At 50.5% G+C, this 17,311-nt stretch overlaps 1 protein-coding gene across 1 annotated transcript in view; it reads left to right on the top strand.

Annotated features, from left to right (window-relative positions):
* Window positions 1–17,311, top strand: part of LOC147117200 (tomoregulin-1-like) — a 367,875-nt gene that overhangs the window by 341,740 nt on the left and 8,824 nt on the right. Inside the window, 1 exon segment of the mRNA XM_085987985.1 lies at window positions 13,153–13,311. Within this exon segment, the coding sequence (XP_085844111.1) occupies window positions 13,153–13,311 (159 nt within the window).

Below are 17,311 nucleotides of genomic sequence, written 5' to 3' on the forward strand. Positions count from 1 at the left end.
GCTGATGCCAGGCGCTCGCTGGTCGCCAGAGACACTGGCAGTCGGCCGGGCTGGCACTGCAGCAAGCGCAGCAATCTGGTGAAGGCCAGACCGCTGTGCTGCAGCAGCGCGGCGGGTGCCCTGGCGATGCGTGCGTGACACAGCGTGTGTGGCAGAAGTGAGTGCCCGTACTGCCCTGGTCTGTGCCCGCATCAGACCAGCCAGTGACTGCACGGCACCACTCGTCAACTCTCCACTCGCTGCCTGTGCTGCCCTGAATTCGGACCGACTCGCGTCCTGTGATAAGAACATAAGAACATAAGAAATAGGAGCAGGAGTAGGCCAATCGGCCCCTCGAGCCTGCTCCACCATTCAATAAGATCATGGCTGATCTGATCCTAACTTCAAATCTTCTATCACTCTGCATCCACCCGAACCCATGTGATCTCCCGGGAGAGGCGAAAAACCAGATAAAGACCCAATGGCCAATTTGGGAGAAAAAAATCTGGGAAATTCCTCTCCGACCCATCTAGGCGATCGAAATTCTTCCAGGAGATCACTCTGTCCCTATATTTTCTACCGTACTTACCTTCTGTAAAGACGATCTCCACCCCAGCCAGGAACAGGAATAAAACCATCTCCTGAAATCTAACAGAATTAGAACACAGTAGGAGCAGAACAAGGCTACACGGCCCCTGGGCCCACTCCACTACCCACAGGGCCATGACCATTCCGAACCTAGACTCATGTCCAATTTCCTGCCCGCTCCCCGTAACCCTTAATTCCCTTTACTTCTAGGAAACTATCTATTTCTGTTTTAAATTTATTTAATGATGTAGCTTCCACAGCTTTCTGGGGCAGCAAATTCCACAAACCTACCACCCTCTGAGTGAAGAAGTTTCTCCTCATCTCAGTTTTGCCCTGAATTCTGCCCGACTCGCGTCCTGTGATGCCCCGAATTGTTCGAGACCCCTGGCCTGTGCTGCCGCGAGTTGTTCGAAACCCCTGGCCTGTGAGGCCCCGAAATCGGCCACACTATGAGCCAGGGACTCAATGGCCTCAGGCAACCGTGCCACAACCGCCATGAACTCGGTGTGGCGACGATCCGAGTCCGCGGACATTTGATCAAGGAGGCGCACCTCCTGGGCGAGGACCGTCTCCGGACTGGAGGCCGGACTCTCCCTCTGGGGAGAAGGCCGCCGAGCTGCCCGACGCTTCCCGCGTGGCTGGACGCCACTGGGCCCAGCAACTGCACTCCCCTGCAACACTTCCCCCCTCTGGGGAGAAGGCCGCCAAGCTGTCCGACCCTTCCCGCGTGGCAGGATGCCACTGGGCACAGGAGCTACACTCCCCTGCAACACTTCCCCCCTCTGGGGAGAAGGCAGCCGTGCTGCCCGACCCTTCCCGCGTGGCTGGACACCACTGGGCACAGGAGCTACACCCCCCTGCAACACTTCCCCCTGGCTCTCCTCCAGGCAAGACGTGTCCCCTCCATTGCCATCCCCTGGCGCGGATGAGGGTTCCCCGATGTGCCGCCTTCCTCTTGCTCCTCGTCGTCCTCCTCTTCCGAGGGACTGACACTCGCAGCTTCAGGGACCTCCTCCTCACCAGCTGAAAGCAGGAAGGCACAAGAGTAGCTTTAGAGTGAGGACAGGGCGTCAGCGAGGGAGGCATGAGTGGTGGCATTATGCGCATTGGTCGGACAGTGGCAAAGGATGTAGATCTGAAGTGCAAGGGGAACGAGAGAGGTCCAAACGGTCATGCCCTTACCATTGGGGCCCAGCACAGGGTCGGCATCTCCAATTGCAACGGGGCCAATCACCCGGGCACCCATGAGTCGACCCACGCGCTCCTCCAGGTCACTGAGCTCCTGGAACTGGGCACGGCCTCCCCCGGTGACAGTCCGGCTCTTCAGATTCTCGGCCAGCTTGGCCTGCAAGAGAAAGGACGGCTTCTAAGTACAGTGTGGTGCCCTGTTGTTGTGTGCACTGCCTCCCATGGTGGAATAGCTTGGCCAGTGTGGTGCCCTGTTGTTGTGTGCACTGCCTCCCATGGTCGAATAGCTTGGCCAGTGTGTAAAGTGCAGAAAGTGCTATTGATGTTCATGCCAGTGCCATAGCTGCTGGAGGAGGGCTGGCCATTAGGCCTTTGAGGTCCCTTTGCCCATAATGTGAGGTGCACATGCAAGGATGAGGAGGACACGGGAAAGGGTACTCACCCTGACCAACCGAGTGAGGTCGTTAAACTTTTTCCGGCATTGGTCACCAGTCCTGGGGACATCGCTGTTGGCTGTGACCCTCTGGCCGATTTCCCTCCAGGCTCTCCTGTACAGCCTCTTGGGAGCCTTCTTGCCACTGTCCGGGGACAAGATATCTCTTCTCTTCTCCAAAGCCCTAACCAGCACCTTCAAATCATGGGCAGAGAAGCGCTGCGCTCGCTCACGGGCCCTCTGCATCCTTGCTGGCGCTATTTCTCTCCAGCAGCAGTGTTTAGGCCTAGCTGGAGGGCTGCAGTATCCAGGGCGTGGCAGCAGACCAAGTCGACCCTTCCCCCTTTAAGAGCTGGCCGGCGCCAGGGTGTCTGCTGTCAATCAAAACATGACCGCACCTGCGCTGCGCCCGGCCTCGGTGGTATCAGTCTGCAGCGCCGGCTTAGCGCCTAAAGATAGGGGTGCAACGCCAGTTTTAGCGCTCGAGCAAACTCCTTGGCCAAAGCTACTGAATATCGGCGAAGTGGCCTCCACTTTCCGGCGGGCGCAAACTTTAGCGCCCGCCCAACTTTACCGCCCCAAAAGTGGCTATACTGAATTTCTAGGCCATTATGTTTATTAAGAAAATCCAGTAATCTGCTATTTAGAATACTGCAGAATAACTTCCCTAGGCAACTGTTGACACAGATGCCACGGTAGTTGTTTGGGTCTGATTTGTTTCCACTTTTATATATGGGAGAGATGAGTCCTTGGCACCAGATATCTGGAAAACAGCCCGAACGCAATATGATGTTGAATAACTTGAGTACCGCACCCTGCATCTCCATAGTGCTGAACTTGAGCATTTCATTTTTGATGTTGTCTGGACCACAGGCTTTCTTTAGGTGGAGAGATTTTGTTTTTGTGGCCAGTTTTTTCCAAGTGATTGGGGAGTCCAGAGGGTTTTGGTTGTCTTTAATTGTTACTTCTAATGTGTGGAGTTTTTCTGTGACATGATGTTGACTTGAGTTTGATTCGTTTACTGGGATGTCTTTGTAGAGGTTTTCAAAATGTGTTCTCCAGATGTCACCATCTTGGATTGGTAATGCTTGTAATTGAGTTGTACTCAGGTTATTCCACATATCCCAGAATTGATTTTGATTAATGGAGTTTTCAATTTCTTCAAGTCTTTTGTGGGTATAGTTTTGTGTTTTGTTCCTAATGGTGTGTTTATATCTTTTGAGGGTCTCATTGTATCTAATACGCAGGCCTGGGTTGTTTGGTTGGCGATGCTTTTGGTTTGATATTTTTCTCAGGTCTTTTCTGGCATTTTTGCATTCGTGATCAAACCATTTCTCATTTTTTTGTCTTTTGTAACGTTTCCTCTGCTGTTTCACAAGGTCGGCTTTTACAGCTGCCTCATGGAAGATCCTATTTATATCGTCTATGGCCATGTTTACACCATCTCTGGTGATCTCATATAGATTTTCTTTAAATTTTGATATTTTACTTGTGAGATCAGGTGAATTTAGTGCTGTGATGAATTTATCTCCACTGTCTGGGGCCCATCTGTATGTCTGGTTTAGTTTATGGAGCTTACTGGGTTCCTTTTTTGTGTCTGTAGTTTGGGCAGAAAGTTTAAGGTACACATTTATTTGGTTATGGTCTGAGAGGGGGGATTGTTGCCTGACAGTGAATGCGTTGATATCGCAGGGGTCCATGTCAGTGATTGTATAATCCACCACACTAGACCCAAGAGTTGAGGAATAGGTGAGTCTCCCTAAGGAGTCCCCTCTGAACCTACCGTTAACTATGTACAGGCCTAAGGCTCGGCAGAGTTGCACTACCTCCCTGCCGCTTTTATTTATTTCACAGTCAAGGCTGTTCCGATTTGTGATGGCTGGTGTGACATATAAAGGGGTCTGGCCAAACACATGGTTGTTGCCCTGTGGGTCTATGAAGTCAGGTTCACATCCGGTCCTTGCGTTTAGGTCCCCACATAGTAGCACCTTTCCTTGGGCCTGGAAATGGCTGATTTCCATGTGGAGAGTTTCAAATAACTCCTCTTCAAAATATGGCGATTCTATTGGGGGTATGTAGATCGCACATAAGTAGACATCTTTTTTTGCTATTCCTATGTTTTTATCTAATTTTAGCCATACATGTGATTTCCCCTGTTTTACCGGTGAGATGTGTTTGTCCAGTTCTCCTTTACACCACACCAAGATTCCCCCGGAGGTTCTGCCCTTGCGTACCTTAGTGTTCTTTACTGAGGGCACAATGATTTCATGGTACATTGGAGGACAGTGGGTGGGCACGTCCTTTTGACACTATGGCCTAGAAATTGGGTTTTGGCGCAGCGACGGCTTTAGCGCCGGAAGTTAGTGCCGGAGCTAAGTCGCGCTGGGCGGGCCAAAAATTCACTAGTTCTGCGCCCAAACGGCTGCCGGCGCTGCTGAAAGCTGTTTGCGCCTGAAAACTGGCGCTACGCGCTGAATTGCGGCGCTATTCCGGCGCTGCGGCGCCCGCTGCGTTGCGGCAGGTTCGGGAAGTGCAGGCCTCCTCCTTCCCTTAAGGAGGAGCTGCCTGCGCCCGGCCGCGGCCCGCGAAAATCATTGTAAAAATGAGCCCGGCACCTCGGACAAGTGCCGGGCTTGCATCTGTCCCGGGGGGGGGGGGGGGGGGAGAAGTCCGGGGAGGGAGCTGCGGCCGGCGGGAAAGCGGCCGGCTGCCGCGGGGCCTTTAATGCGCCGGCGCAAAGTCCAGTAAGGCACCTCTGCCAGAACGTTGCTTGCGGCTGCCACGGGCGAGGCGGCCGCAAGTCAATTTCGGAGTTCGGGCGGGTTACCATGGCAACCGGGACGCTGCGCACACCGATGACGTCATCGGTGCCGGCGCAGCGCTAACGGCCTAACGCCGATTTAGGGACCCACTCAATTTCCAAACTGGCCATAACTCCGGCGCTAGGCCCTCTAGCGCCTCAAAAGCGGTGCTAAGCCTACCGAATTTCTAGGCCCATGTTTCTGTTAACACAATTATATCAATGTCTTTTATAGATTTTAGGAATTCAGGGTCTGTACTCTTCAGCCCAAAAGTTGAGGAGCGGAGACCCTGGATATTCCAGCAGCTTATGTGGAAAGAACGCATCTATATAGTTAATCAAAAAAGAGCAAAATGGACCTATTTTGTGGGACGGGTGTGAAAACACTAGTTTCTATAGATGTACAATGCTAAATGACGATTTAGTATAGATTCCATATGGCATGCACATACTGCTACTTAATAATAGTAATAAAATAACAATAATAATAATTTAGTACATTCTTATCCTGTTTTCCATCAGGGTGCTTATCATCGTCATGATCCTTCCCAGTTCTTGGTTTACAGTGGTCTGTGGTCTAAAGGGGGGTCTGGGGTCAGGTACAATAGCACAGTTCTGTTGCTGGTTTTGTATAGTGGGGTAGGGGACAGTGTTGGTCCTGTTTGGGTTAGGGCTCCCATTGGCAGAGGGGGTGGGAGGGGTGCATCCTTTGGCAGTGTTTATGAGGTTTTTTGCAAAGATCCACATCCGCTGTTTGAGTAGATGTAATCCATCATAGAGGTCCCGTGTGTTGATGTTTGGGTGGTGGGCCAGGTAGACGTTGGGGAGGTCAGCACATCTTCTGTCGATCTCCCTGTTGGTGTTGTGGATTACATGGGCTAGGGTGTCCTTTCTGGACAGTAGAGTGGTGATCACTCTCTCTCTCTATCTATCTCTCTCTCACTCCCAGTCTCTCTCTCTCTCACACACTCCCAGTCTCTCTCTCTCTCACACACTCCCAGTCTCTCTCTCTCTCTCTCTCTCACTCTCAGTCTCTCTCTCTCTCACACACACTCCCACTCTCTCTCTCTCACACACACTCCCACTCTCTCTCTCTCTCTCACACTCCCTCTCTCTCTCTCTCACACTCCCACTCTCTCACACTCCCTCTCTCTCTCTCTCTCTCTCACACTCCCAGTCTCTCTCTCTCTCTCTCTCTCACACTCCCAGTCTCTCTCTCTCTCTCTCTCTCTCTCTCTCTCTTACTCCCAGTCTCTCTCTCTCACTCATACTTCCAGTCTCTCTCTCTCTCTCTCTCTCTCTCACACTCCCAGTCTCTCTCTCTTCCCCCCAATCTCTCTTTCTTTCTCTTCTCCCCCCAATCTCTCTCTCTCTCTCTTCTCCCCCCAGTCTCTCTCTCTCTCTCCCCCAGTCTCTCTCTCTCTCTCACCCCGTCTCTCTCTCCTTTCCTCTCTCTCTCTCTCCTTCCCCCTCTCTCTCTCTCCCACTCTCCTTCCCACTCTCCTTCCCTCTCTCTCTCTCTCCTTCCCCCTCTCTCTCTCTCCTTCCCTCTCTCTCTCTCTCTCCTTCCATCTCTCTCTCTCTCTCCTTCCATCTCTCTCTCTCCTTCCCTCTCTCTCTCTCTCCTTCCCTCTCTCTCTCTCTCCTTCCCACTCTCTCTTCCCCCCAGTCGCTCCCTCTCTCTCTTCCAACAACAACATGCCCTCAAAAAAGCCTCGGCACCGCCGGGCACCCCCAGCTAGTATATATCTATAAAAGCGCTCTTCTGTCTGTCTGTCCTTCCATCTGTCTGTCTGTCTGTCTGTATGCCCTCTATGCACTCAAAAGTTATAGAGCGTACCTACACATGTGTTATATCAAAAGAAAGCTTATGATTCCGGAATGGTCATAAGCGTATTTACTTTTTGGTCAGACAAAAATTGTTCAGACGGTATACAAAAAACATTCAAAATTCCGCTCATTATCCGCTCATTAGCATTGAGTGATGTGAAGGTTGACCAATCATACAGTCGAGCAACGCGACGGTTGAACAATCGCTGCGTCACGCGGGCGGGTTCATTGCGTGTGCGGGTGGGCCATCCTAGAGTTGAGTGACGTGATGATTGACCAATCCTACAGTTCAGTGACCTGATGGTTGACCAATCGGTGCGTGTGTGGGCGGGCCTAATCCTTCTGAGCTGAGGTGAGTGGCCGCCATTTTGATTCCTAACTCTTCATTTCTTTTTCCCACTTTCTGCGTGTTTATTTTCAAATCTACATTTCCAGCAAAAAAAAAGTTGCTTTTAAAACACAATTAAATTGTTTTTAAAAAAAGTTAATTAATTTGTAAATATTTTCTCTAACCTCATTAATTTTCCTACCTTTCACCATTTTTGCAGGCCTCAAAGCCTCGGCCTCTGTTCCCCAGCCACGCCCGAGCTAGGCACCTCCCGTCCCACTCATCAAGCGGCCCGCGATCGCCGCCATCTTTCTAAAGGCTGGCCGGGCGGGTCTGAACCGAGCGTAGCCACCGCCGCCATCTTTCTAAAGGCTGGTGGGGCGGCACGGAGCTCCGCGGAGCCATCGCCGGCGCTGGGCTCGGGTGCTTTGTGGGCCGGGCGGGTCCTGAGCCGAGAGTAGCCACCGCCGCCATCTTTCTAAAGGCTGGTGGGGCAGCACGGAGCTCCGCGGAGTCATCGCCGGCGCTGGGCTCGGGTGCTTTGTGGCCTGCGGCCGAACGGCGGCTGCGGAGCTCAGGCTGACCGGGGCGCTGCGCTCGGCTGGGCCATGTCAGTGCGGGTGCCCGAGGCCCCGGGGCCTAGCCTTCTCCAACCGCCGCCGGCAGCGCAACTCTCAACACTGGCAGAGGGGAGAGGGTCTGCTGGCTGCCCCCTCCCTTTCTGCCCCACTTCCCCCCTCCCCCCTCCTTCCCCCCACCCCCTCCTTCCCCACCCTTCTCTTCCCACCCCCCTTTCCCCCCTTCCCTCCCCCCTCCTCCCCTCCCTCTCCCCTCCCCCTCCCCCCTTCTGCCCCCCTCCCTCCCCCTACCCCCTCCTCCCTTTCCCCCCCACCCCTTTCTCTCCTTCCCTCTCTCTCTCCTCCCCTCTGTCTCTGTCTCTCTCTCTCTCTCTCTCTCCCCCAGTCTCTCTCCAATTCCAATTTCCAATTCCAATTCCAATTCAAATGCTTTATTGGCATGAAAGTTTACAGAGAACCATATTGCCAAAGCTTACATAGCAAAAAGGTACAGTTTTCCAACATTCTGTAGGTGTCAATCGATTTGACATTTGTTGGGTACATACAATATTACTTTTAAACAATATTAATTTTAAACAGTCTCTCTTCCCCCCAGTCGCTCTCTCTCTTCCCCCCAGTCACTCTCTCTGTTCCCCCCGTCGCTCTCTCTCTTTACCCCAGTTGCTCTCTCTCTTCCCCCCAGTCGCTCTCTCTCTTCCCCCCAGTCACTCTCTTCCCCCCAGTCGTTTTCTCTTCCCCCCACTCGCTCTCTCTCTTCCCCCCACTCGCTCTCTGTTCCCCCCAGTCACTCTCTCTTCCCCCCAGTCACTCTCTCTCTTCCTCCCAGTCACTCTCTCTCTTCCCCCGTCGCTCTCTCTCTTCCCCCCAGTCGCTCTCTCTCTTCCCCCCAGTCGCTCTCTCTCTTCACCCCATCGCTCTCTCTCTTCCCCCCCAGTCGCTCTCTCTCTTCCCCCCAGTCGCTATCTCTCTTCCCCCCGTCGCTCTCTCTCTCTCTCTCTTCCAACAACAACATGCCCTCAAAAAACCTTCGGCACCGCCGGGCACTCCAGCTGGTATATATATAAAACAGTTGGTTTGTCTGTTTGTCTGTATGTCTGTATGTCCGCTATACACTCAAAAGTTATAGAGCATACCTACACACATGTTATATCAAAAGAAAGGTTATGATCAGAGGAGTGTCATAGGTGTATTTACTTTTTGGTCAGACAAAAATTGTTCGGACAGTATACCAAAAACGTTCAAAAAACGGACAAAATCCGCTCATTAGCGGTTGACCAATCATACCGCTCATTAGCGTTGAGTGACGTGATGGTTGACCAATCCTACAGTTCAGTGACCTGATGGTTGACCAATCAGTGCATCACGGGGGGCGTTTCATTCCGTGTGTGGGCGGGCCTAATCCTGCAGCCTCCCGAAACTTTGCCGCCATTTTTTTCATCCCCACAGCGACAGCACCAGCCAAACAAACCCCCACATTGTGGCTCCGGGAGCGGGAGGTGAGTTGGAGTCACTCGGGCCGGGCCTCACAACTGCTCGGCCCAAGACACAGAGCGGGCGGGGGAGCGTCAGTGGCCGGCCGTAAACCGCGCGACCCGTGGCGCGGCGGCCGCACGCACCGGGAGCTCAGCTGGGGTCCGTCTCGGCCCAAGAGCCCGGCCGGGCCTTCAGCGCTAGGCCCCGCACGGCCACCGCGGCCGGGCTCAATTTTCAAAGCCCTTCCCCGGGTGCCAGAAGAGGGGGGGGAGGGAGAAGCGAGGGGGAGAGGGAGAGAGAGGGAGAGAGAGACAGAGGGGACAGACAGGGGCAGGGAGAGAAAGAGGGGGCAGGGAGAGAGAGGGGCAGGGAGAGAGAGGGGGAGGGAGAGAGAGGGGGAGGGACAGAGAGAGCGTCAGGGAGGGAAAGAGTGACACAGAGCGCGGAAGCAGCAGCGCCCAGCCGTAAACCGCGCGGCCCAAAAAAGCCCTGCCAATGCCGGGCCCCCCCAGCTAGTATATATATATTTGGGCTGATACAGTCTCATTGTTAGTTGTGCCAAATTGTGTGCGCATCAAAAATGATTGTTCATTTAATGAGCTGCACAACAAGCTTCACATTCAAATTATACTGCTATTATGATTTCTGGCACTCATTTTGTATGGCTAGGATGCATATCTGTTGTTTAAAATACTAGGGGGGGAAAATTCAGTATCACCCCGTTTGGGGCACCATTATCGGCCGTGCGCAAAGTTTAGCGCCTGGCACTAATTATCGCCTCCGACGGCAAACTTGACTTTTATCGCCCCTGGAGGTGATTGGAGTGCTAAATTAGGCGCTTCACACCTGTCTTAATGCGCAAAGTCCGAGGAGCGAGGCGCTACCTCAGAGCGCTGGCGAAGCAAGGAATTGCATATCAAAATAAACCTGCAAAGTGCTGCTCAGTACCCAAAACTCCTTCACACAGCGTTGAATCTCTCCAGAAGCCTCTATCTATCTCTCAGAATGCGTGGTGCACAAATGTCACCGACAAAAAAAGGCAGGAAGCGGTCGCCTTTAAATAACGCTCCCCTAGTCCCTTTCTGACTGCAAAACGCTCCCCTCAACCTGTCATTGCTAGCAGCAGGCGGTAAGGCAGGGGGCGCCACTCAATATCCGGTCCGGGGTGCTACTGGGGCGTTGTGCACCCGACTGACGTCACAATCTGCCGGCGCAAGAGATCGTGGCGGCAGTGTTTAGCGCCGCCGCAAAATGCCTATTTAATTTCGTGAGCGGCGCAAACATCGCCGCGCCCGGGCGCTAGTTACTTTGCGCCCCATTAGTGCCCTCTTAAGGCGCTAACAGGAGGTGCAAACAACTGAATTTTTCCCCCTAGGATCCCTAGTCATACTTGCAGTTTTATCTCCTTTAACAGCACCACTGAATAGCAATAGCACTACAATGCATGTCACTAAAGCTATTAATGGTTCCGATGCAAAGTAATTTTAATCTCAATCAGCGGGCAATGCTATTGGAAGGGCCGGTAGAGTGCCAAAAATAGTGTGGCAATGTACCCGCTTTTTACAATTGTTTTCAGTGGCTCATGGCATCAGCTGAACCATAGTGATAGTTTCAACTCAAAGGAAGCCTAATTAAGATTCTTCCAATGTCGCTTGTTTCAAATATTTTTTCATACATTCACACAAATACGTGCATTTTGTGAAACCACCTTGTTTGCAAGATCCTAGTGGAAGACCAATTGTTGTCGTGGCTGTGAATACATTTGGGAGAAGGGTATGCTTAAAGCTCAAAGCAATTTGTTTGGTTTTGGTCTCTGAGTTTCAGCTGGACTGGAGGAGCCTAAGGGATTGTGTTTCCATTGACTGGTAATCCTCTGCCTGGGATATGTTGGCCTTTATTACAAGAGGATTTGAGTATAAGAGTAAAGACATCTTACTGCAATTATATAGGGCCCTGGTGAGACCACACCTGGAGTATTATGTACAGTTTTCGTCTCCTTACCTAAGGAAGGATATACTTGCCATAGAGGGAGTGCAACAAAGGTTCACCAGACTGGTTCCTGGGATGGGGGGATTTTCCTATGGGGGCAGATTGAGTAGACTAGGCCTCTAGGGTTTAGAAGAATGAGAGGTGATCTCATTGAAACATACAAAATTCTTACAGGGCTTGACAGGGTAGATGCAGTGAGGATGTTTCCCCTGGTTTGGGAGTCTAGAACCAGGGGTCACAGTCTCAGAATAAGGGGTCAGCCATTTAGGACTGAGATGAGGAGAAATTTCTTCACTCAGAGGGTGGTGACTCTTTGGAATTCTCTACCCCAGAGGGTTGTGGAGGCTCAGTCGTTGAGTATATTCAAGACAGAGATCGATAGCTTTTTGAATATTAAGGCAATCAAGGGGTATGGGGATAGTGCAGGAAAGTGGAGATGAGGTAGGTCAGCCATGATCTTATTGAATGGCGGAGCAGGCTCGAAGGGCCGAATAGCCTACTCCTGCTCCTATTTCTTATGTTGTCCTGCCGGGCTCTTTGAAAGAGCTATCCAATTAGTCCCACTCCTCTGCTCTTTCCCTATAGCTCTGCAAATTTTTCCTTTTCATGTATTTATCCAATTCCCTTTTAAAAGTTATTGCTTCCACCACCCTTTCAGGATCAAAGCAACTGGCTGCAGAAAAAGATTTCTCCTCCTCTCCCCTCTGGTTCTTTTGCCAAATGCCTTAAATCTGTGTCTTCTGGTTACCAACCCTCCTGCCAGTGGCAACAGTTTTTTGAACACCTCTATTAAATCTCCTCTTAACCTTCTCAGCTCTAAAGAGAAGAGTCCCAGCTTCTCTAATTTGAGCAGGATTTTGTATTGTTGACCATAACCTCTTCAGCAGTTGTCCGGAAGGGAGGAGTAAAACTTGTGGAGTGGAGTACATTCAGTGTATGGCCGCCAATTGTACCCCATACATTTTGCTGATGCAGTAGCTCTGGTTTTGAGAGCACAACTAGAACAAACGTATGGCATGTGGTCCCTGCTGGAGGAACAGGGGGTGGGGGGGGCCTTTAACTCCAGGACTGGCTGCTCCAGAAACACAACAGGGCTATGAGAAATGCACAGGAGGAAACATTAAAATAGAATTTAAATGTTCATCCAGTGTCAATAAAATCTACCTTTTGCAACAATACCACTCAAAGGTTAGAGCCTGGTTAAAGCCAATATAAACAGTGAAAAGCAAATGTAAAATGTATGTACATTTTGAGCAACTGCAGTTAAAGATCCTGCTGAAATAAAAAAATACATGTTCTGCACTGAAGGGAACCAGTAACTGTTTCAGGAATGTCGCAGGGTTGTTACCTATAGCAGTCTATCGCTATTCACGCAGCATTTTTGTTTACTAAAGTCATAGATAAAATGTGGCAAACAGTAGGACTTATAATTACTATCATGATTTCGGTCTAAAAACTAAACCTATTTAAAATTTACCCACTCTTTGAATTTAATTAATATGTGTTGCACTGCCCTGATGAGCGAGTGGACAGACCCACTATCCTAGTGTAACACTTGGGCCCTAGGTTCAGTTCTCCTCTGCTCAGTTAGCTAACCTGAGCCAGGGCAGCAGCTGGGCACTACAGTGACCTTTAATGGCTCTGATGTAGGGAGGGGAAAGGTTATCCGGGGTCCCTGGCCTTGGTTGCTACCCCTTAACCCCTAATGGAATGTGTGATTGTCAGGTGAGAGCATGATGGCCTCTATGGCCGAATAGCCTCATCTTGCAGGCTCACACATGAAGCACGGTCACTTTGGTGAGATGTTGGAAGGTTACTGTGCCTGTGGAACTGTATCCCAGCCTGTCAGCTAGAGTCAGGAAAAACAGGAAAAGAGGGAAGAAAACTGAAACAAAAAGCTAAAATGTGTCGGGAATTATTATATGTTTAGATGCCAATATAGTACCTGCCTGTTTTGCCGTTGCAGCTGTGACTCTGGATACATTGGACAGCGCTGCGAGAACAGAGACTTCAGTATTCTATATGTTGTTCCAAGTGGGCAAAAACTTCATTATGTCTTAATTGCAGCAATAATTGGAGCTGTGCAGATTGCTATAATAGTTGCTGTGGTGATGTGTATAACAAGGTAAGCAGATTACATTAATAATTCAGCAAAATAAATGTATGGGAGTTATTTTTGGGGCTAGACTTAAATGGTTTTAAAGATGTTCTTTATTTTCCCCTTCATCCCTGATCCTCCATTATCTGTATTCCACTACATAGCACGTGGCCTTGCTTTGCCCATTTGTACTTCAAAAGTGCAATCAGCATCCTACAACGGCTTAGGAACCCAATTTGGATATTTAAATAGCCTCCTGCCTTAAACAGGTGGACTCACTGTTCACCCATTTACAGACCCACCTGACAATTGCATCAGGCAGGCCTTGGACAACTAAATGGCAGCCGAGATGCCCCATCCCCTGTCTTGATTTACAACTGCCAGCCGACCATTTTTCAGGTGAGGTACGGGAGAGCAGAAATTGAAAATCACCTCCAGTATTTTTTTTGTTATTTGTATCGTACTTATCCACATGAGCCCAATATATATCCTTCAGTTTCCATTACGCATCGGGGCCCCCTCCATTATTGCAATTAATATAGGTTTCACCGCATGTATGTTCCACAGGCAAACAAGTATGTAAGTTGCTTCCCCATATCTCTTATTGTTGTGTATGTGCCTTTAAGAGAAGAACTGATTCTATACTGCAGTACCAGCAGTGACCACCCCTGTATATAAAGCCATAGCAGGCTTCTGTATTTCAGTCTTGAATTACTCTCTGTTCAGTAAATACCTGTTTTATTGTTCTCCTGCAGTCTGAGTATTATTGATCCTCGGACACTACACTGGCGACGGGCAGGTTTGAACTCACCTGCAGTACTGCATCACCTCACGGGGATCTTTTCCCTGAAGAGAAGCTTCTTGGAAGTCGAAGTCAGAACGGCGGGCGTCGACCGCGGGCAACCGCCCAGGGATCCATCGGAGAGTTGCAGGGGAGGCTGTGGGGAGCCGGGCCTGGCTCCCCAGTCGAGGTGTTCCAGCAAGTCGTGCTGGTAGCAGGTAGTGCGCTGACCCTTCCGGACTGCGGCAGGCTCGGGCTCGATCGAGCGGCTCTGCAAAGGGGCCGTGCAGCATCGTTGGGAGGAAGAGAGAGAGAGAGGGTGGAGCGCACAGGGCGCGGTCGGTGCTCAAGAACAGGGCAGCGTGGAGAGGATAGAACGCGGGGAAGGAAAAGTGAGACGCGCCGAAGCCGCGGGTCGCCGCCATTACCCTGTAGAACGCTAGGAGCAGCGTGGCAGCAAGGGAAAGAAGGAAAAGCGCGGGAGGCGCCATTTTATTCCATTGGGGAAGAAGGAAAAGCGCGGGAGACGCCATTTTATTACATTGGGGAAGAAGAAAAAGCGCGGGAGGCGCCATTTTAAATCGCCCAAGATGCCGAAGAGTGGCAGTATCACTGCTTTCGACAACGAGGTAGAAGACTGGACCGCGTATGTGGAAAGAATTGAAGTGTACTGCAATGCCAATGAGGTGGCCAATGGAAAGAAGGCGTCGGTATTATTACATTTGATGGGCGCGAGAACGTACGGCCTATTGTGGAATTTAATTACCCCAGCTAAACCAATGGAGAAAAGTTTTGAAGAGATTGTTAATATCTTAGAGGAACACCTAAACCCTACACCGCTGCTGATAGCAGAAAGATTCAAGTTCCATAAAAGAAACCAGCACAAAGATGAGAACAATGCTGACTATCTTACGGAACCACGCAAGTTATCGAAGCACTGCCAGTTTGGAGCAGGACTGGCAGACACCTTGCGGGATAAGTTTGTCTGCGGGCTCCAGAGTGAAGGAACCCAGAAACGACTACTTACGGAAAAGGACCTGACGCTAGAACAGGCTTTCAGCGTGGCAGTATCCTACGAAGCAGCAGCACGGGGAGCTGCGGAAATACAACAGAAACCACAGGAATACAGCGCTAATGAAATGGCGTATGGAGCAGAAAAGTTCTATCGCTGCGGCAGAACAACCCATGATCAGAAGGACTGCTGGATTAAGGACAAAGTATGCAGGCAATGTGGGAAAATGGGACACATAGCAAGAGTCTGCAGGTCGGGAAAGAAAACCAACACTACAAGAACTACTAAGGAAAGGTACAAGAAAGTAAAGAAATTGACAGACAGTAGTTCGGAAGATCAGGAGAGTGATAAGGACTCCGGGAGCAGGAGACTAAGTTGTCTAAAGTTACACAACGTGATCGCAAAGGAGGATCACCGAACCATTTGGGTCACCCTCATGATAGCAGGGTCCCCAGTAAAGATGGAATTGGAAACAGGGTCAGCCCTAACTGTCATGAATCGATGAGACTATGAGCGGCTATTCTCACACATACCCTTGAAGGACACGTCCATTGTATTGAAGACATACACGGGGCAAAAAGTCTACCCCAGAGGAAAAATAAGGGTGCCAGTTGAATACAACGGCAAGGAAACACAGAAACTGTATCTATATATACTACCAGATGGAGGACCACCATTATTGGGACGTGAATGGATCCGAAAAATACAATTGGATTGGCATTCCATTCAGGCGCTAACTGTGACTGATAAAAAGGATGATGACGTCACACCTGGACGACTGTCAAAAATTCTAACTGACGCGAAAGAGGTGTTCCAACAAGGACTTGGGACTCTAAAAGGAGTAACGACAATGATAAAAATCGAAGATAATGCAAACCCAAAATTTTTTACCTTACGCGATCCGCCCAGCCGTTGAAGCAGAGCTGGAGAGTCTGGAGCTTTCGGGTGTGCTGTCCAAGGTGGACTGGAGCGAGTGGGCCACACCCATCGTTCCTGTAATGAAGATATCATTGAGCAGCACACCTGGGGAACCGAAGAAGGTTCGCATCTGTGGGGACTTCAAGGTAACTGTGAACCCAGTCCTGCACACAGTACAATATACACTTCCATGGATAGAAGATATTTTCGCCTCACTATCTGGAGGGAAACGCTTTACAAAGATTGATCTGGCCCAAGCGTATCTACAAATGGAGGTGGAAGAAGCGTCTAGGAAATACCTCACGATAAACACTCACAAAGGCCTTTACCAGTACAATCGACTGGTATTCGGGGTAGCATCAGCCCCGGCTATTTGACAGAGGGCAATGGAACAAGTCCTGCAAGGGATCCCGGGGACCCAGTGTTATTTGGACGATATCCTGGTTACGGGAGAAAATGACAGTGAACACCTTGCCAACCTGGAGCAGGTGCTCACGAGATTACAGGAATATGGGCTACGAGCCAACCGCCCCAAATGCGAGTTCTTCAGGAGACAAATCTCGTATTGTGGCCACATGATTGATGAGGAAGGGTTGCATAAGTCGGCGGACAAGATTGAGGCTGTAGTCAAGGCACCAGCACCAAAAAATATGTCGCAACTGAGGTCGTTCCTAGGGTTGGTGACCTACTACCATAAGTTCTTGCTGAATTTATCTACAATTCTGCACCCACTGAACGCCCTACTGCAAACTGGAGTAACATGGAAATGGAGTGATGTGTGTAAGCGTGCCTTTCAGAAATGTAAATGCCTAATCACTTCAAAAGAAGTATTGGCCCACTACAATTCAACGCTACCGATTCGGTTAGCATGTGATGCGTCTCCCTACGGCATCGGAGCGGTGCTGTCACACAAATTCCCTGACGGTTCAGAGAGGCCAATAGCCTTTGCGTCACGCTCATTAACCTCAGCCGAGCGTAACTACGCCCAGATTGACAGGGAGGCCCTCAGCCTGGTGTGGGGGGTGAAGAAGTTCAATCACTATCTGCACGGGCAAAAATTCACCCTACTGACTGATCATCAGCCCCTGGTCTCCATTTTTAACCCAAAGAAGGGCGTTCCAGTGATGACGGCGCAACGGCTGCAAAGATGGTCACTTTTTCTAGGGGCACATCAGTACGACATAGAGTACAAGGGTATGAAACAGCATGAAAACGCTGATGGGCTGTCGCGCCTACCGTTGCCTACGGTAGAGGAAGCACCTGCAGTGGACCCTGTTGAGATATTCCATGTGACCATAGTCGAATGTCTACCTGTT

Source organism: Somniosus microcephalus, chromosome 5 (assembly GCF_052327205.1).
Source record: "Somniosus microcephalus isolate GS21.2 chromosome 5, FLI_Smic_1.0, whole genome shotgun sequence".
NCBI classification, from domain to species: domain Eukaryota; kingdom Metazoa; phylum Chordata; class Chondrichthyes; order Squaliformes; family Somniosidae; genus Somniosus; species Somniosus microcephalus.